A 20,150-nucleotide genomic window follows, 5' to 3' on the forward strand; every position below is an offset into this window, starting at 1 on the left:
CTCAGTTTCCTCATCTGTAGGATGGGGATACTCATGCCTCCACCCAAGGATGTAACATACCAGCACAGGGCCTGGCACACAATAGGGGCTCAATGTGCATGAGCTGTTAGCACCTCGATTTGGCTTAAAAAGGAAAAACAACTAAATCTGCATCTCTATGGTACCCCTCCCCACTATCCAAAATGTTTTTAAAAACCAAAGCAGCTAAATAAATTAATTGAATAAAATGAAAACAAAAACCAAAGGAGCTCAGTCTCAGTCTGCAATAACGATTTGCTGCGTGACTTTGGGCAAGCACCCTACCTTCTCTGGGTCTTAATTTCCTCACATAAGCAAACAAATAAATAAATAAATACATGAAAATTTCCTCATCTATTACAGTCACAGACTCTCCCTTGCAGGCAAAGTGTATAAAGCAGTCAGCAACAAGCCGGGCTTAGGGTCAACGGAGATAATTACTGCGATCATCATCCAGGCCCACCTGAGAAATGTTGATATCAAGCCCCATTTTCCTATGTCAGTGGTCTGGGAGGCTCAAACCTGCCTTGGGTAGCTGCCTGGGTTGGGGGCTGGCCCCACGAAGGTCCCCACAGCTTCTCAGATGGGTCCAGTCAGCAGGGACACCAACCTCCGCCCAGACTTGGAAGTCATCTATCTGGCTGAGTCGATTTACTACATCTAGCACCTTCCCTGGGGGCCTGGTCCTTATCAGATGGATAGGAAGAAGGAAAGGAAGCGAGGGAATTACACACGTTCCCTGCCCCACCCCTCATCTTCCCACGTGCGGCCAGAGGAAAAGCACTGAACCAGGAAGGAGTCCTCCAGCTGCAATGTTACATCCCATTCACTAGCTGTGTGACATCAGACAACTGACCTCGCCTCTCTGAGCCTCAGGATCCTCTTCTTGGGACCCTAAGCCTTGAGCCGGCCAAGCCGGCATGTGATCAGGAGTAAGGCAGCCTCAACCTGGGAAGAATTCTGGTTTGGACACTTATATTTAACTCACTGGGACCATCGAGACTGGTCAGATAGGCACTTTGGGGACTGCAGACAAGCCAAGGCACCCTGAGGCCTGGGCACACGCCCAGTGGGGAGAGGGCAGGGTGAGGCCGGGACAGTTGTATGAGGAGCGCAGGAAGGTGTCCCCTGCCCTGTGGTAGAAAGTGGAACTGGAGTGAGGGCTCCCCCAAAGAAGCTGCTGGAATCTGAGTGGGAGGAAGGGGCAGTTCAGGGGACGACCCAGACTCACACCCAGAAGGGCCCCGACTCCTAGAGACTCAGACACCAGGGCTGAGGGCTTGGGCCAGTCAGACCTCAGACCCCACTGGGCTTCCTCGGACCCAGGGCCACACAGCACACAGGGTTCTGGGCCCCGGGGGCCATGTGGTCTGAAGGTCCAGGAGCAGCATCTCCAGACCCTGCTGCCGTGAGGCCCCCGACCCGGGAAGCCCCGGCCAAACCCTGTCAAGAGCCAGGCTTGCCCTAAAGCTCTCCCCATCCTGACACCCAGCCCAGCAAGTCCCTCATTCTTACAGGCCCAGGGGGGCAGGGCCGGAGGAGTGAACAATCATGGGCACTGAGCGATAACGGGAGAAGGACACGCGAGGTTGTCCCTGGGCGGCTATGAGACCTGAACACCTCCAATTTAGGTGGCCCATCTGTCACCAACCCCCTTATCCCTCCCCTTCCTCTAGTACCACCCCCGACTCCACCGCCACCCGATTTTTCAGGCAAAGGGGTGGCTGAGCGTCGCATGCGGGAAGGTTTCCTGGTGCCCCGCCTCCAGTCACAGCGCCTCACTGCCATCCAAGGACAGGCCTGGCCCGACACCCCCAAGCCTATGTTGGAAGGCAGGACGAAGGGAGAGGAGGGGCCAAAGGAAAGGGTGAGGGCCGCCCTCTGGCTGGAGGTGAAAGAGGCAGAGCCAAAGTTTCCAGAGCCTTCCTTGCCACCACACCTCGGCTCAAGCTGTGGCCCCAGCCTGAGGTGCCCTTCCCATCACTGGTTGAGATTCTCCCTGGTACTTCAAAGCCACCAACCTGATGCGTCCTCCCCTGCGCGGGCCCTTCCCTCCTCCTGGCTCGCCTGCACCCTACTGAGTCCTCCTGCAAGGGCCGTGGGTGGGAGGGCCTGCCCCACCCCCCACCCCTCTGCCACCACTAGCTGTGTGACCTGGGGCAACTCACTCCGCCTCTCGGGGCCTCAGGTTCCTCAAGTGCAAAATAAAGCCAAGAAGAGTTTCTACTTCCCAGGGCTGCGGTTGACGGTGACGTGTAAATAAAACGACGCCACTTAAAGCGCTCCCACGAGACCAGGCTCGCACACAGAGCACGGTGAACCATGGCTGTTTGATTACTGCTGGTTCAGCTTGCTCAGCGACACCAGCAAGGCACCCCCGCCACGCCAAGCAACAGGTGATGTGGGGACCCACGAAGGCGGCAGACCTGCGAGCAGGTCTGGTCTGGGGGAGGCAGAGGCAAACAGCTGGAGCCACACGGGGACTGGGGCGCACTAAGACTCTGACACGCAAGGGGGGGGGGGGAAAGGTTGGGAGAGGCCCCTCCACCCCCAGGGAGAGCGGCGCGAGGAGGGGAGAGTGCCGCTGCCCGAGCTCTGATCCTGGTTTTGCTACCCGGTAGCTGTGTGACCTTGGTCAAGAGCCTTCACGTCTCTGAGCCTCAGTTTCCTCATTTGCAAAAGGGAGACAGCCCCTCCCCCGTCACTACGGCCCCGGCAGGATTGCATGGAGGAGTAAATACAAGGACATGGGTAAGAACGCCTGGCACAGCACCTGGCCCCTCTTTTCCCTCGTGCCTCACAGAGAAGGCAGTCCTGAGCTGGACCTTGAAGGGCAAAGAGGAGTTTGCCAGGCAGAGACGGGAGAAAGGTGTTTCAGGCAGAGGGAACAACATGCACAAGGGTAGGGAGGCATGAACAGGCACGACACCCCTGGAGATGGTGATGTCCGACCTCCCTAGCCGGGCCTTTGAGGCCGCTCAGGGACCAATTCTACTCTATCTTCCAGCACCTTCTTGCCTTCCCACAGCCCTGAGGGCGTCCAGCCCCGAACCCTCCTGTCAGCCGCCCCTCTGAGAGGGATTGCCTCCCGGCCACTTCCAACTGCTACACAGTATCACTGTTCTTCCTCGGAGGACCTGCCTGAAGCTTCCAGTCCCCATGGTCACCACCAGAGGGGAGCACACTGCAGGGACCAAATGCCTGAGCGTACCCTGGCCCTGCCCTCTGCCTGTCACTTGGCCTGGACTGGAGTTGCGCCCCGTCCGCTGCCCCGCCCCTGGCTCCAGGAAGGCCCCTTCTCCACCCAGGCCTCACCTGGCCGGCACTGGACCCTGCATGCAGCTGGCACTCAGTGTGGGCTGACCGGACAGGATGGAGGGCGGGCAGGTTAGCAAGAAGGTGGGTGGGAAGGAGGCAGGACGGTGAGTGAGGGCGGGATGGTAGGACCCTCCCCAGTCTCGGCCCAGGGTTAAGGTCAGGACCTGGTCACACCGGTTGGGGGTAGGGCATAAGCTGGGAAAGCTGGACGGGGACAGCCAAGGGAGCCAGAGACCACAGGCAGGGACATGCAGAGGAAGCACATGCAGACAGCAGCCCCGCCCCCCTCCACCAGCGAAGCGCCCCCCACCCAGCCCGCCACCTACGAAGTGAGTACACACCTGACGTCCACCTTCCTCCTAAGGGCCAGCGAGAGAGAAGCAGAGAGAGGGAGAGCTGAGGGAGGGCTGGAGGGAGCAAGCATGAGCCAGGAATCGGGGCGGGGGGTTCCACTGAGGATGGGGGCACAGCAGGCCCCGTCGAGGGCAGGAGTGCAGCAGGTGCTGAGCTCTGCCCCGCCCTTTGTCGGCAGTGCCTGAAGGAGCAACCTCCTGCCCCCCTGGGAAGCTCCCCACCCCTCACCCCTGGGCATATGGCCCCAAACCTGCGCCCACCCCCGGTGTACTCCTGACGGGGAAAGGAGAGCAGGAAAGAGGAGAAGAACGCCCCCCACCTCATAGTTACAGCCCCTCCGACCCCTCACTAGTTCATTCCCCACCTGCTCCTGCTCCTGTTCCCCTGCCCACAGGGGCCCCAGAGCCAGCTTGGCCCTAGGATGCCCCCCTCCAAGGCTGGGACCTCTGGAGGTGAACCAGACATCCACACCCCATCCCACCGTCTCATCCCATGCCCAGTCATAACCCTCTCACACTGAGTGCCCGGTACAGGTCCCCTGCCTCTCCCTATTTGGGCCTCTCCCCGTGCAGCTAGACATTCTGGCTCAGCCGGCTGCCCCAGGCCCTCCAGCCCCAGGTCCCTCAAGAGGGCACCTCTGGGGGTCCAGCCTCCAGCTTTAGGCCCTGTTTTCTGCAGTACTGGGTCGTGCCCTGATCATATGGTCTCTGTGAGGTCTGGGGCGCTGTGCTCTACGGAGTTACTGAGCCCAGATCCCTGCCCTGGGAGCCCTCCCAGAGCCCTGACCACCACCTGTCTCCTCTCCCATAGCCCCAGGATGGTTCCCTGGACCTCGGCTGGCCTTGACACTAGCCATGCCTGCTGCCCATCGCACTGCCCCTGGCTCTGAGGCGCTCAGAAGTGGCTCTGGCCCAAGACCAGGTCCCAGGGATAGGGCCCCAAGGGATGATGGGGAAGGGGGTCACTCACGTGTTGTTGACAATCTGGAGCCGCTCCCCTTTCTTGAAGGACAGGTCAGTCTCTGTCCGAGACTCATAGTCATAGAGGGCCACAAAGGTGGTCACTCCACCTGCAGAGAGGGGTGGGACGTGTCAGAACGGCCAGGGCCACAGCCTGAAAGAGGGGTCAACAGGAGGGCCCTGGGCGGGATGGAGGTTGGTTTCCCACAACCATCTGGGCCCAGCCTGGAGACGCGGTCACCTTCAGAGGGGGGTGGGCCTGCAGCGTGTCCACTGCGTGCGTGCGTCTGGGAGCCCCTGCGAGGGCGTGTAGGAGGCACGTGCGTCTCTCCACATATGAATGTGCCCACCGGGCTCTAGGTGATTCTGAGGGCTGGCTTCTGTCCAGTGCCCATCTTCCCTGTAGCCCCAGAGGCCCCCAAAGCAGACATCTTTGTGTTGTTCCCAGAGCCTGGCACACAGTAGGTGCTCAGGAAGCAACCGTGGGTAAATGAACCAGTGAATGAGGGAAACTGCACCCGGCTAGGCTGCTCGGCTTCTCTCTGTGTGACTCTTGGTGCTTCTATGTGTCTGGGGAGATCTCGGCTCCAGGTGGTGTCCCCTCATTAGAGGTCCTCTCTGTCCCCCGTTTGAACCACAACCTTCACCCCGCACATCCCCCCAAGAGCCCCTGTCTACCCTTTTTGTTCCTTCAGAGCGGCACCACCTTCTAACACCCTACCCAGTTTACATGCCTTGTTCTGTTCTTCTCCTCCATCGGGGTTTGTCTCTTCTACATACCGTTGTGTCCCCAGCCCCAGAAGAGCCCAGCATACAGGAGGGACACCAAAAATGAACGGGCCCTTTTGTGGGTCTGTCTCACTTGGGCAGGTGTCCACGGCATCCGTGAGTGTCCCTGCGTGTCCTCACTGCGTGTCTGTGCATTTGTGTGTCTGTGAGCCTGTGGGTATCTGTGATGACGCTCCTAGCCCAGCACGTGTGTGTTTCCCGTGTGTGTCTTTGAGGGGCTTCGGACTGCGTGTGTGTGTGTGTCTTAATCCGGGATGCTGAGGTTATTTGTGTATGTGTGTTTCCATTTGTGTGCATCTATGTTAGGTGTGTGTCTGCGCACGTCCACGTGTCCCTGCGTGTGTCTTTATGTGCACGGTATCTTCCAGTATGTCTGATGGTGTCTCTAACTCAGCCTGTTTAAGTGTCTGCACAGATATCTTGGAGTGAGTTGCTGGCTGTGTGTGGCTCTGAGTATGTCAAGGTAAGAATGCAAGTATTTATGTGAATGTCTTGTGTGTGTGCGTGTGTGTGTGTGTGTGTGTGTGTGTGTGTGTGTGTGTGTGTGTCTGGGACCATACAGGCATCTCTCTCTTAAGCATCGCTTGCCTGGAGCTGCCATACCCCAAAAAGGCCAGCAGAGGGCGCAGGGGTGCATCTCGGCATTGGGCTGGGCGCCTGAGGACCAGAGCTCCCTTTGTCCCTCCTAACCTGCTCTTGCCTCCTCTGCCACCCAAGACCTCCTGTCCTGACCCATCTCTGGGCCCACAAGAGTCAAAAACAAAGCCTCAGACCTGGTCCCTGTACTGTCCTGGGCAAACAGCCCCCTGGCTCTCTGGCCTCAGTTCCCGCCTACAGTCCCACATCTCTAGACCCCTTTATACTCTGCATTGGATTCACCCTCAAAGGCAATGGGATGTGTACCACACTTTCCGGTTTATAAAGCCCTTCCCCACCCACAGCCTCCAGGAAACTCCCTACAGTCCCCAAACCCGAGAAACCCACAGCCTCTGCCCCGACGGTGAGAGGCCCGGCCAGCAGGCACCCACACTCCCAGGCCCACTGACCCGCCAGTGGCCCCGCCCTCTGCGGGGAGGTGACTGTGTCCGAGGAGTTGAAGCCCCCGAACAGCTTGGGCTCAGCAGCGGCAGAGGGGAAGGCCGTACTGGGGCCTCGGTGGCCATCAGCGGAGGCTGGCTTGCTGGGTGTCTGTGAGGTGGGGAAGGCACCCCCACCACCACTGTGGGTGTTCTCAGCAGGCTCCAGGCTGCGGCGCCGTTGGCTAGCATCCTTGGGCTTGCTCTTGTTGCTGCCCATGGTCCTGGCTGGGGATGAGAAAGCACCCTGGAGGTGAAGGGCTCTGAGGGCAGGCAGGGCTGCTGGGCCTAGGCCCTTTAGACAGCATCTACCCTCACCCATTCTACAGATGAGGAAACTGAGGCCCAAAGAAGGGTACTAGCCTCTTTGGGTAAGTTAGACTTTCAGAGCCTCAGTTTCTAAATCTGTAAAATGGGAATGATGACGAAACCCATAAACGGCTTAAAATGACTTATAATCAGAAGCCCTAACCTCCCCACCTTCCCCTGAGTCAGTTTCTGTCTGTCATGGGCAGGGACAATCTGAGTCATGTCTATATCCGAGGCACACAGCACATAGGAGAGGGCTCACCGAGGGTCTGCTGAGCAAATACATGACTGACTAAAATTGTCTAACAGCAGACGGGAAGGTGCTAAGATATACAACCAAGGCAGAGATATAGCAGGAGGCTGGAAGGAGAGATGTCTGGGAGCTCACCCCAGCCACAGGGCCTTTGCACATGCTATTTCCTCTGCCTGGATGCTCTTCCCTGACCACTTCACCAGAATAACTCAGGCCTCCTTCAGTCCTCAGCTTAAAAGTCACCCCCCCTTGGGAAGTTTTCTCTAAATCCCTTCTGGCCTAAGTCCTCCTGGCTTTTGTACCTCTCCTTGATAACATGGTATCCAGAAAAAAAAACAAGCTGAAAACTTCCCAGTGATGCCCACAGCCCCGCCACCCTCTTTTGCCTCCTACCTCCCAACACACAGATCCTGGCCGGCCTCAGCTCCCAGTGGGCCTGGTCTTCCCACCCATCGTGGCCACGCCCCCCTCCTCCCTCACCTTGGCAGCCCTGGTGGGTCACCGCCTCACCCGGTGGAAGGCAGGGGCTGTCCCAGAGGATCTGGGAAGCAGCCTGAGGTCTCAGCACGAACACCAGGTGTGGAGTCAGGGGGCTCGGACGAGAGGCTCTGCTCCACTTCTCCCGCTGTGTGACCCTAAGCAACTCACTTCCCCTCTTTGGGCCTCAGCGTCTTCATCTGCAAAACAGGGATAAAGCAGACTTTTCAGGGCTGTTGTGAGGACACGATTAGAAAGAGAAATCACCACGGCTCTGGCTCTTGGGTCACAATTTATCAGGCTCTGACTGAAAGTTCCAACGTTAAGGGCTTCCCAGACCTGAAACAGCCTTTGGCCTTCCCAAAGCATCTTATGAGCACGAGCAGGGCAGGGTTTGGCACGGTGGTTAAGGATGGGCTCTGGAGCCAGACTCCCCAGACTCAGATCCCACCTTTGCCCCTAATCGGCCGTGTGACCTCAGGCAAATGACTTAACCTCTCTGGGCCCTGTTTCTTCATCTGGAAACAATGGGGTCATCCAGCTCCGTGGCAACCGAACACGACAAGTATGCTCCTGCCGGGGACATAGCAGGTCACCCTGCCACATCAGCTCTTACCGATATCGTGCCATTCTGGACACACCGACAAGGTGGGTTCTGAATATTCTCCAGGGAATGCGGCAGTCCCTGCAATCAGTCCAGAATTTCCTCTGGGAACCCACGGATGGGGAAAAGTGCTCTTGACTGGCCGAGGCCTTAGGCAAGACGGCTGGCCCTGAGCAAGCCCAGCTCTGAACGCTCTCTTCCCTGTGTGAACCTCAGCTAGCTCCTGCACCCCCTCGGCCTCGGGCTGACTGGCCACACGAGGTGGGCGTGGCCTGCCTGCTCCCAGGGGACATCCAGATCAGAGATTGTGAGGCTGGGGAGGCCCTGAGGAGATCTGCTCAATAGCCCAAGGGATCATCACCTGGGCCTCCTGAGGGACAGGCCAACAGGCCTGGGGACAAAGAAGACCAATTTCTATGGCAACCCAGTCCACTTCGGTCACATCAGCACTCATAGAGCTGGTGTCCCGTGGGCCCCACTGACCCAGTTACCCACAGCCCGGGCTTGCTGGAGGCCGGGCCCCGCCCACTGCACTCCCTACCCAATGGCTCCCTGATATAGCGTTCACAGCGCTGACTGAGCAGCAGGGGCTATGCTAGTCTACAGAGGGACACAGAGATGACCTGGCCAGGCCTGTGTCAGAGGACGTTTGTTTGTGAGACTTTCAGGGGAAATAAAAATTATAAAAATATATTTTTTAAATATAATTTTTTTTTTAAATAGAGCACTTTCTAGGAGCCTGAACTTTCTTCAGAATGAACTAAACGGTGAAGGGTGAGCCCCCTGTCCCTGGAGGTAATCAAGGACAGGAGAAAGAGTAATTGGTCAATGTGCTGTGGAGAAAGAGGGAGAGCCAGGCCTGGACCAGGGCCAGCACTCTCCTGGCACCAAGAAAATGCACGTGCCCTCTTGGGAGGGTACAAGGAGAAGAAAAGACAGCTCCTGGTCCCAATCTCTTATACTGACCAAGACCACTCCTCCCAGGGCAGGAGAAAAAGTACAAGAGGGCCTTCAAAACCAGCTACGGTGGCCTGGCCTCTGTTTGCAATGTTTGTTGGTTTGTGGAGTTTCTATTCTATTTGTTTTGTTGGTCTTTGTGGTTAAATCTGATTATACAAGTAACACGTGTTTGTGGACAGGCAGGCTTGTGGAAGTTAAGAGCTAGAGTACTAGAGTGTTTGAATCCCAGCCCTACCATCCCAGCATGGGACCGGGGCCTCAGTTTCCTCCTCTGGCAGTCAGGAAGAAAAACAGTGCCCACATGACAGGGCTCTTGAGAGAATCAGCGAGGAAAGCACACAGCACATGCTCAGGACAGAGCGGCACTTTGCCAGCCTTGCCCCTAGAAGACAATCGCCTGGGCGTGACACTGTGTTTCCTTCAGGCATCATGGGAATGTATGACTGTAAACAAAACTGGGCTCCATCTAGTGCCCTTGTCTAAGCTCCCTGCGGGCAGGACTGGGTCATATCCATCTGCACCTGCCCCGAGGCCAGGACAGACCTGGTACCTACTAATTGTTCCGGAAATATGTGCAGAACAGACAAAAGACTAAATGAGCATAGACATGGTTTGCATCCTGCTTTGTTCCTGTCATGTCATGTTGTGGAGACCAAGTATCATTCCCGGATGTTCAAAAACTCCCAGGGCCTGGACCTTAGGCCCTGCTCCAAGCAGTTTGCAAATACTCATTCATGAAATCCTCATGATAATCTAGAAGGCAGATACTAATAGTTTTCCTATTTTACCGAGGAAGAAACTGAGGCACAGAGAGATTGAGGAACTTATCTGAGGTCACACGGGGAGGGGGAAAGGGGACAGGGAACCACACTGGACAGGCAGGAATCAGGGGCTTGTTCATGGGGTCTACTGGGGGAACTCGTGGCCCCACCTCCTTGCCCTCGGGACCTCTCTCACGTGGAATAGTCAGATGCCCTTGGTGGATGGGGCACGAGCAGATAAGGCAGCTCCCTTCCCAGAGAAAGCCAGAGGTTTCTGGCTTCAACAAAGCAGAATGTGCTCAAGGAAGGACAGGCACATTTAGGGTGGGGTCTAGTCCCCTGCAGGGCTGCTGCCAGGGGCTATGTGACCTCAGGAGACACCACCCTCCCAGACCCCGGGGCTCCTTTCTTGAGGCAGGATGCTGTCTCAGGGCCTTTTGGTTCTGGGGCCCAAACGCCAAGTCACCATGAGTTGCCCATTCGAGAGGAGCCAACCCCACATCTCTTCCGCCACTTGCACACTCTGAGATACAGATAGACCCTTGTGGGGCCAAGGGGAAGTGGCGAGGCCTCCATACTGGGGGGTGCCTGAGGTTCCCAGAGGAAGGAGGCCCCTTTCCTCTGGGGAGCCGCTCCTAACCTCAGCCTCCTGACCACAGTCTCCAGACTGAGGGCTTGTGCACGGGAGGTGCCGGGAAGCAGGCCTGCAATGCTTGCCCCCTGTCCGCCCCAGCCTTTTCTGCCCCAGGGGCCCCAGGCTGACTTGGTGTCTCCCCTCAAGGCTGTAGCCCCAGCCCCGTGTCACCTGTCACCGTCTCCGCTCTGGCTCTCCCACCTCCCCAAATCTTCCTCAAATGTATGCCTCCCCCAACCCTCTCTCCATTCCCTCAGCCAGGCACCCGTCTGCCTGGGCCTGGATGCAGGAGTCTGGCCCTGCTTGCACCCTCCTCCCTGTAGCCAGAGGCGTCCCTGTAAACCACACAGACGGCGGGGGCCTCCTCTGCTTAGCACTCTCCGTGGAAAACCGGAAATGACCTACGTGCTCGTGAGAGAGGGGCTGGATAAAGAAACGATGGTCTGTTCGTGGAGTGGACAGCCGTGCAGCTGATCAAACAGAACGAGAGCTCAGTGGCCTGAGGAGATGCGCTGTGAAGAGAGGAAGCTGCCAGCGCAGAACGTCCTCTGGGCCTCTCGCGACCTCAGTTTCCACAGTTGGAAAATGAGGACAATAATGCTACCGAAGTCGTGGGGTTAGCGGGAAGAGTAAATGAGCCTGTGCTCACCACGCACACATAGCACACGTATGTGCAATGATTTCTGTGAAGGAAACTAGCATGTGCGTAAGTGTGTCTATGAGAGCACGTGCTATAGAGCTGTAGAGAAAGTTCTGGAAGGATTCCAAATTCTTCACAGTGTTTCGTCCAAAAGATGTGGGATGGGGAGGGGAAAATCCCTTTTTTACTGTACGTATCTGCTGTATCACTTGACATTTAGAAATTACCTTGTCAAAAACTGTCTTTTAATGAGACTTAAAAAAAAACAACAACACTGAAGAGTTTCCCACCACTCCCCTCTGGATGAAGCCGAATCCTCTCTCCCATGGCCCCCCTGCTGGAGGGCACCACACTCTCCCCCCTCGCCCCTCCCCAGGCACACAGATGTTTACAACATCCAGAAGAGGCTGGGGAATAAACTGTGGTCCGGTCACGGCATACCCACCCCTTCATTCCCTACTCTGAAGAGCGTCACCTCCACTATTGTCAGGGCAAAAGGAGGCCAGGGGATTAGGAGTTGAGAGTGAGGAATCCAGTCGGGCCTGGGTTCAAATCCTGCCTCTACTACTTACTAGCTACATCTTCTTGGGCAAGTCACATCGCCCCTCAGTTTCTTTAAAATGGGGATAATAATAAGCCTAATATCTGGGAATTAAAGAGAGAGTCCATGTGCCAGGCGCAGAATAAATGCTCAATAAACAGCACCCGATGTTGTTCGCTGTCGTTGTTATCATTACCGGGGATGAGAGGAACAATGCGAGAGGAGGCGGCAGTCAGGTGGCCAGGCCTTGAATGCCACACACAGCTCTGGGAACTTTACAGGCAGCGGATGCGCCGTTGTCCTGACAGCACAGTGAAGTAGGGGCTCCAACGGTGCCCACTTGACAGGCAGAACCAAGGTTCAAAGAAGCTAAACCTTGCCCGAGGCCATGCAGCAAGTGAGGGCACCGGGGTTGGCGTGCTCGAGGTCCAGGAGAGTGACGTACGGCGTGCTGTGCGGGCAGCCCTCACCGCCCCAGGCGCACCTACCACTCCACCACCTCCGCCTCCCTGACACAGAGGCAACACAGGGGTCAGAGGCCAACCTCTGATATCATCGTCCATAACTCTGGACGCTCCTGGGAAGCAGAAGCATCACAAAAATATAAGCCTGGAGCCAGAGCGCCAGGTTCAGATGCCGCCTTGCCGCGTCCTAGTCATGCAGCCTCAAGGGGGCCTCAGTCTACCCCTTCTCAAAAATGGGAATCCGCACAATTGTTCCCACACAGCTAGCCTCGTTGTGAGAAAACATGAGGTAATACTTAATAGTGCCTCGCAGATAGGAAGTGCTCAATAAACACCAGCTACCATCATCATTACTGCGGAAAACCTTTTTTAGATCCTTGCTGTCTTTTGTAATCATTCCTCCAATGAGGCAAAAGCTTCCCAGATTCCTACTACGTGCCAAGCTCTGTGCACGGCCCTAGAGGGATTGTCTGGCGGAGTTCCTTAGGACCCCAGGCCTAGAAAAGCCACTTCGCGGGGAAAGAGTTCAGAAAAGACAAGTGTGTCCACGAGTTAACCTTGCTCTGAGATCCTTGCCAATCCAATGAGCTAAGAACAAGAAAGGGAAGTAATAAAGGGGAATTAGAAAAGAGAAGACAAGTATCATCATTTGCAGATGTTACCCGTGCAGATCTGGGAAATCCAAGAGAATCTGCTGCAAAACCACTAAACAAAAAGCAAATTCAGTGGAAGGAAATTAAAAGCTAATACCTCCAAATCCACAATGTATCCATATGCCAACAGCGATCAGAAAATAAAATCAGGGTGCCTGGGTGGCTCAGTTGTTAGGCATCCAACTCTTGATCTCGGCTCAGGTCATGAACTCACGGTTTGTGAGATCGAGCCCCACGTCGGGCTGTGTGCTGACAGCTCAGAGCCTGGAGCCTGCTTCGGATTCTGTGTCTCCCTCTCTCTCTGCCCCTCCCTAGCTTGCACTCTCTCTCTGTCTCTCTCAAAAATAAATAAACACTAAAAAAAAATTTTTTTTTAAACTGTATGATATCAGCACAAAAACAAACAAATCAATGGAACAGAATAGAGGGTCCAAAAATTGTTCCCAAACATACAGGGATTTAACACATAACAAAGGTGGCATTTCACGCCCGTATAAAAAAAGGTAGATTATTTTTAAGATAGAGCTGAGATCAATGACCTGCCGTCAGGAAACAAATTAAAGTCAGATTTCGAACCTACTCCATATGCCTATAAATCCCAGATCAATCAGATTTAAACCACACAAAATAAAACCATGAGTCTCTCAAACGGAAAGCAGAGAATAAATTTTCTAATCTCAGAACGAGAAAAACATTTCTTAACATGGCACAAAACCTAAAAATCATTTTTTTAAGTTTATTTATTTATTTTGAGAGAGAGAGAGACAGCACAAGTCGGAGACAGGCAGAGAGAGACAGAAGGAGGGAGGGACGGAGGGGGAGGGAGAAAGAGAGAGAGAGAGAGAGAGAGAGAGAGAGAGAGAGAGAGAGAGAGAATTCCAAGCAGGCTCTGCACCACTGATACAAAGCCTGATACAGGGCTTTAACTCACAAACCATGAGATCATGACCTGAGCCAAGATCAAGAGTCGGCCACTCAACAAACTGCGCGACCCAGAGACCCCAAACCTAAAAGTCATTTTTAAAATGATAAATCTATCAGGGCACCTGGGTGGCTCAGTAGGTTAAGCATCTGACTTCACCTCAGGTCAGCACGTCACAAGTGCATGGGTTCGAGCCCTATGTCGGGTTCTGTGCTGACAGCTCAGAGCCTGGAGCCTGCTTCGGATTCAGTGTCTCCCTCTCTCTCTGCCCCTCCCCCACTTACGTGTGCTCTCACTCTCTCTCTCTCTCAAAAACAAGTAAACATTAAAAAAAATGATAAATCTATCTACATAAAAACCTACAATGTCTGCATGGCTCAATAAATATCATAAACAAATTCAAAAGGCAAATAACACTAAGAAAAATATTTGCAACTCATATGATAGACAAGGGTTTACCCCTTAATATATAATGAGCTCCCACAAAATAAGCAAAATAACCAGATAGTTTACAGCAAGCCAAACAGCTCTTCAACATATGACAAGATGTTCAGCCTCATTTATAAGAGAAATGTAAATCAGGGACGCCTGTGTGGCTCAGTCAGTTGAGCATCTGACTCTTGATTTCAGCTCAGGTCATGATCTCATGCTTTGTGGGTTTGAGCCCCATGTCAGGCTCCACACTGTCAGCACAGAGCCTGCCTGGGATTCTCTGTCTTCCTCTCTCTCTGCTCCTCCCCTGCTCACACTCTAAATTTCTCTCTCTCTCTCTCTCTCTCTCAAAATAAACAAATAAACTTTTTAAAAATATATATATATTAATGCAAATTAAAACTACACAAGCTCCCTGACCACAGCAGAATATACATTCTTCTCAAGTGCACAGAACATTCTCTGGGACAGACCATATTCTAAGCCTCAATAAATTTAAAAGGAGTGAAATCATACAAACTACGTTTCCCTTCACAATAGAATGAATTAAGAAATCAGTAACAGAAATACAAATATGTAAAAATTAATACCTTCCTCAGTAACCAATGAGTCAAAGAAATCATCAAAACAATAGAAAATACTTTGAGGTGAATAAACATGATGACACCACATATCAAAATGTATGGGATGCAATAAAGTAGAACTTGAAGGGAGATTTGTAAGTATGAATACCTATATTAAAAAAGAAGAGGGGCGCCTGGGTGGCTCAGTCGGTTGAGTGCCGACTTCGGCTCAGGTCACGATCTCGCGGTCCGTGAGTTCGAGCCCCGCATCGGGCCCCTGTGCTGACAGCTCAGAGCCCAGAGCCTGTTTCGGATTCTGTGTCTCCCTCTCTCTGACCCTCCCCCATTCATGCTCTGTCTCTCTCTGTCTCAAAAATGAATAAAAACGTTAAAAAAAATTTTTTTTTTTTAAAAAAGAAGAAAAAAATAAATTAAAAAGAGGAAAGGGATGTCTGGGTGGCTCAGTGAGTTGAGCATCCAATTCTTGATTTTGGCTCAGGTCATGATCCCAGGGTCATGGGATCAAGCCCCACATCAGCATGGAGCCTGTTTAAGACTCTTTCTCTCTCTCTCTCTTTCTCTCTCTCTCTCCCTTTGCCCCTCTCTCCTGCTTGTGTTCTTTCTCTCTCTCTCTCTCTCTCTCAAATTAAAAAAAAAAAAAAGACGGAAAATCTCAAGCCAATAACCTAACCTTCCACCTTAACACAACAGAAAAGAAAAGCAAACAAACCCTAAAGCAAGTAAAAGAAAGGAAATAAAGATTAGGGCAGAAATTAATGGCATAGAAAATAAAAACAACAGAGAAAATCAACAAAACCAAAAGTTGGTTCTTTGAAAAGATTGACAAAATTGACAAACCTTTAGCTAGACTGAACAAGAAAATCAGAGAGAAGACTCAAATGACTAAAAACAGGAATGAAAGAGAGGATACTACTACAGACCTTATAGAAATAAAGCAAGGTTATAAGGGGAAGCTATGAATAGTGCTATTCCAACAAATAACATAACTTGGATGAAATTGACAAACTCCTTAAAAAAAACTAAAACTAATCAATAGAAAATTGGAATAAAGCTAAAACTAGGAAAAAGAGATTAAATTAGTAATTTAAAAACTTCTCACAAATACAGACCCAGACCCAGTTGGCTTCACTGGTGAATTCTATCAAACATTTAAAGAAGAATTAATACCAAGGATTCGCTAGGAACACCACCCAACTCATTCTATGAAGCCAATATTACCCTAATACCAAAACCAGACAAAGACATCATTAAAAACCAAAAAAGGAGAAATCTACAGACTGCTATATCTTATGAATATAAGATACAAAAATCTTTAATAAAATACTAGCAAACTGGATTCGACAACATATAAAAAGAATTATACATCATGACCAAGTGAGATTTACTCCAAGAATACGAGACTGGTTTAACTTCCTGAAAATCGACTAATGTAACACACCATACCAATAGAATAAAGGACAAAAACCACACCATAACCTCAATAGATGCAGGAAAGGCATTTGACAAAATCCAACACCCTTTCATGACAAAAACCTCAACAAATTCCCTGGAAGGGAATCTGATAAAGGGCACCTATGAAAAATTCATATTCAACATCATACTTAATGGTGTTGAGGACTGATCAGGAATGAGATAAGGATGTCCACTCTTACAACTTCTCTTTAACATTGCACTGGAAGTTCCAACAAGGGCAGTCGAGAAGAAGATGAAATAAAAGGCATCCAGATTGGAAAGGAAAAAGTAAAGCTCACCCTGTTTGCAGATGATATGATCTTGTATACAGAAATTCCTAAGGATTCCACTAAAAAATGATCAGAATTAATAAACAAATTCACCGAGGTTGCAAAGTACAAGATCAATATATAAAAAATAAATTCTATTTCTATACGCTAATGAATAGTCCAAAAAGAAAATTAAGAAAACAATTTACAATATCAAAAGAATATTTGGGAATAGGAATAGCCAAAGAAGTGCAAAATTCAAAAATTATTGAAAGAAATTAAGGAAAATCTAAATAAATGGAAAGACATCCCATGTTCATGGATTGGAAGACTAAACATTGCTAAAATGGTAATATTCCCCAAACTGATCTACAGAGTCAACGTAATCCCTATCAAAATCCCAGCTATCTTCTTTGCAAAAATTGACAAATTGGTCCTAAAATTCATATGGAAAGTCAAGGGACCCAGAATAGCCAAAACAATCTTGAAAAAGAAAAACAAAGCTTGAGGGCTCATTCATTTTAATTTCAGAGCTTGTGGAAAAACTCCAGTAATCAAGACACCATGGGGCCCCTGGCTGGCTTACTCAGTACAACATGGGACTCTGGATCTCAGGATGGTGAGTTCAAGCCCCATATTGGAGGTAGAGATTACTTAAAAGAAAATTTTTTTTTCTAAAAAGACACCATGGTACCGGCATAAGGACAGATGTATACATCAATGGGATTGAATTGAGGGACAGAAATAAACCCTCACATTTACAGTCAAAGGAGTTTTGACAAGCATATGCCAACACCACACAATGGAGATAAAACAGTCTTTTCAACAAATGTTACAGGAAAAACTGGACAGACACATGCAAAAGAAGGAAACTGGACACCTTCCTCAGACCCTACACTAAAAATCAATTCAAAATGGATCACGAGGGGGGCCTGGGTGGCTCAGTTAGTTAAATGCCAGACTTCAGCTCGGGTGATGATCTCATGGTTCATGGGTTCGAGCCCTGTGTTGGGCTCTGTGCAAGCTCAGAGCCTGGAGCCTGCTTTGGATTTTGTGTCTCCCTCTCTCTCTGCCCCTACCCACCCACCCCCCACCATCTCAAAAATAAATAAACATTAAAAAAAATTTTTTTAATTAAAAAAATTAAAAATGGATTGCAAACCTAAATATGAAAGGTAAAACTGAAAACATTCTTATAAGAAAATACAGGTATAAATTTTATGATTTTGGTTTCTTAGATATGACACCCAGGGCAGAAGCAACAAAAGAAAAAATGGATAAACTGGACATCATCAAAATTTAAAACCTCTGTGTCCAAAAGACACCATCAAGGAGATAAAAAGAATTCACAGAATGGGAAAAATATTTGCAAACCATATATATGATAAGAGATCTGCATCTAGAATATATAGAGAACTTGTATAACTCAACAACAAAAAGACAAACAATCCAATTAAAAAATGGGCAAAGGATTTGAACGGATATTTCTCCAAAGAAGATCTACAAATGGCCAATAACTGCATGAAAAGATGCTCGATATCATTAATCATGAAGGAGATGCAGACAATGGAGTATTATTTGGCAAGAAAAAGGAATGAAGTCCTGATAACATGTTATAACATGGAAGAATCTTGAAGACATGATGCTAAGTGAAAGAAGCCAGGCATAGAAGACCATGTATTGTATGATTCCATTTATATAAAAGGTCTAGACTAGGCAAGTCTATAGAAACAGGAAGATTTGTTGTTGTCTGGGGCTAGGGGAGAAACGTTTGAGGAGAGTGGGGAGTGACTAATGGGCACACAGTTTCTTTCTGGGGTAATAAAAATGTTCTAGGGGCACCTGGGTGGCTCAGTCAGTTAAGGGTCTAATTCTTGGTTTCAGTTCAGATCATGATCTCACACTTCATGAGTTTGAGCCCTGCGTCGGGCCCTGCACTGCCAGTGCAGAGCCTGCTTGGGATCCTCTCTCTCTCTCTCTCTCTCTCTCTCTCTCTCTCTCTCTCAAAAATGAATAAATAAACTTTAAAACAAGAAAAATGAAAAAAGTTCTAAATTCATTGTGGTAATAGTTACACAACTCTGTGAATATACTAAAAGCCATTAAATTGCACATTTTAAATGGGTGAATTGTTTGGTCTGTGAATTATATCTCAATAAAGCTGTGATATTAAAAAAAAAAAAAAAAGCAAACAAACACTAGCAGAGGCCACTGTTCAACTGTCGGATTGGCCAAGACCCCAAAATTATAGCAACCCGCACTGGTGGGGGGGTCAGAGGATGCGGTGTGAGGGTGCATGATCATAAGCTCTGGCAATCTCCATCAAAATTGCAACCGCGCATGCTCCCCGACCCTGCAGTTTGGGATTAATCCCAGAGGAACCCTCGCACATGAATATGAAGTGTATGATGGAGGATATTCATTGCAGAACTGTCTACAATAAGCAAAAGGCTGGAAACAACCAAAATATTCTTCGCCAACGAAGTAAAGCACGGTCTCCATCCACACAGCGCATGCTAGAACACCATTCAACCATGAAAAAGAAAGCAGTAGCACAAATGATCCTCAAGGTACACGTGAAGAAAAAACAGGTGTGGAACAGGACATACCACATGTTACAATGTGTTTGTGTTTGTTTTCTAACATACATGCTTGTATACGTCTGCCTCTCCCTAAAAGGACACGCCAGAAACCCCTCCCAGTGCCTGCCTTGGGCAAGGAGATGTGGCTGCAAAGAGAGGCTTTACCCTGTCTTCCTTTGGACTGTTTGAATTATTTTTTGCTATGTGTGTTAATGGTTTTCCTTTTGTTTTTAAGAAAAAACACAGTCTTACCTGGTTTCAAATCCTGGTGCACTCTCTCTCATAGCTGGGAAAGTCACTTCACTTCTCTGAGCTTCTGTGATCTGCAAAGGGAGGGATAATAATAATGTCTACCTTCAAGGTTGTCGTGGAGGATGAAATAAGACAACCCTTGCGCAAGGCTCCCCCCTGTGCCTGGTGCCTCGTCAGCGCGTGGTCCTTGTTGTTTATGAATACGTTACTATGTACACGAGTTGGATGATAACAGGTCTCCATCCACATCTCTGAGCAGAGAGCCTCAGACCAAGTGTGCAGAGCACCAGCAACCCTCTCTGACTGGGAGAAGCCGGGAGAGGCAGCATCTGAGAAGGGACTTCAAGGATGAGGAATTCTACAAGCAGAGATGACTAGGGCCGGTGTTCCTGGCAAAGGGAGCCATTCACACAAAGACCTGGAAATAGGAGAGCCCTGGGTATTCACTCAATCGTTGTGCATTGGTTGGCTTCTTCAACAAAGCTTAGCTGAGCACCTGCTATGCGCCAGGCACTGAAGAGTGAAAGACAAAAGCCAAGTAGCTAGACCAGCCAAAGGAGGAATTATAGAGAGTACAGTGATGGGGACAAGAAGGGGCTGAGGCAGAGCCTCACCCACATCCAACTGCTCAAGAGAACGGACCAAGAAAAGGAGGCTCAGAGAGGGATAGGGGCTGCCCAAGATCACACAGCACATTCTCAACTTCTGAAAAGAGCCTCTCAGCTCTGCCCTCTCACTCGTCCCACGGGCCTGAAGAAGAAAATGCCCGCGGGGCCCTCCTGACGTGCACTCATCAGAAGGGAGACACAGTGCCATCCAAACTGGGGGCCCCACAAAAAAGGAGGGA

General features: G+C 50.7%; 1 protein-coding gene across 2 annotated transcripts in view; it reads right to left on the reverse strand.

Moving 5' to 3' along the window:
- The window catches only part of SRC (SRC proto-oncogene, non-receptor tyrosine kinase), a 33,034-nt gene extending 13,692 nt beyond the window's left edge, over nucleotides 1-19,342 (reverse strand). The window contains exons 1-4 of one of the 2 annotated variants that reach the window (XM_007077699.3): nucleotides 19,304-19,342; nucleotides 7,557-7,753; nucleotides 6,485-6,742; nucleotides 4,660-4,759 (exon numbers count right to left, since the gene is read on the reverse strand). In XM_007077699.3, the coding sequence (XP_007077761.2) occupies nucleotides 4,660-4,759; nucleotides 6,485-6,734 (350 nt within the window). In that variant the 5' untranslated portion in view covers nucleotides 6,735-6,742; nucleotides 7,557-7,753; nucleotides 19,304-19,342. Of the gene's footprint in view, nucleotides 1-4,659; nucleotides 4,760-6,484; nucleotides 6,743-7,556; nucleotides 7,754-8,169; nucleotides 8,228-19,303 lie in introns of those variants that run through there. The other variant, XM_042980435.1, reaches the window with a different exon arrangement.
- Nucleotides 19,343-20,150: the final 808 nt, after the last annotated feature.

The sequence above is a fragment of the Panthera tigris genome, chromosome A3 (genome assembly GCF_018350195.1).
Source record: "Panthera tigris isolate Pti1 chromosome A3, P.tigris_Pti1_mat1.1, whole genome shotgun sequence".
NCBI classification, from domain to species: Eukaryota; Metazoa; Chordata; class Mammalia; order Carnivora; family Felidae; genus Panthera; species Panthera tigris.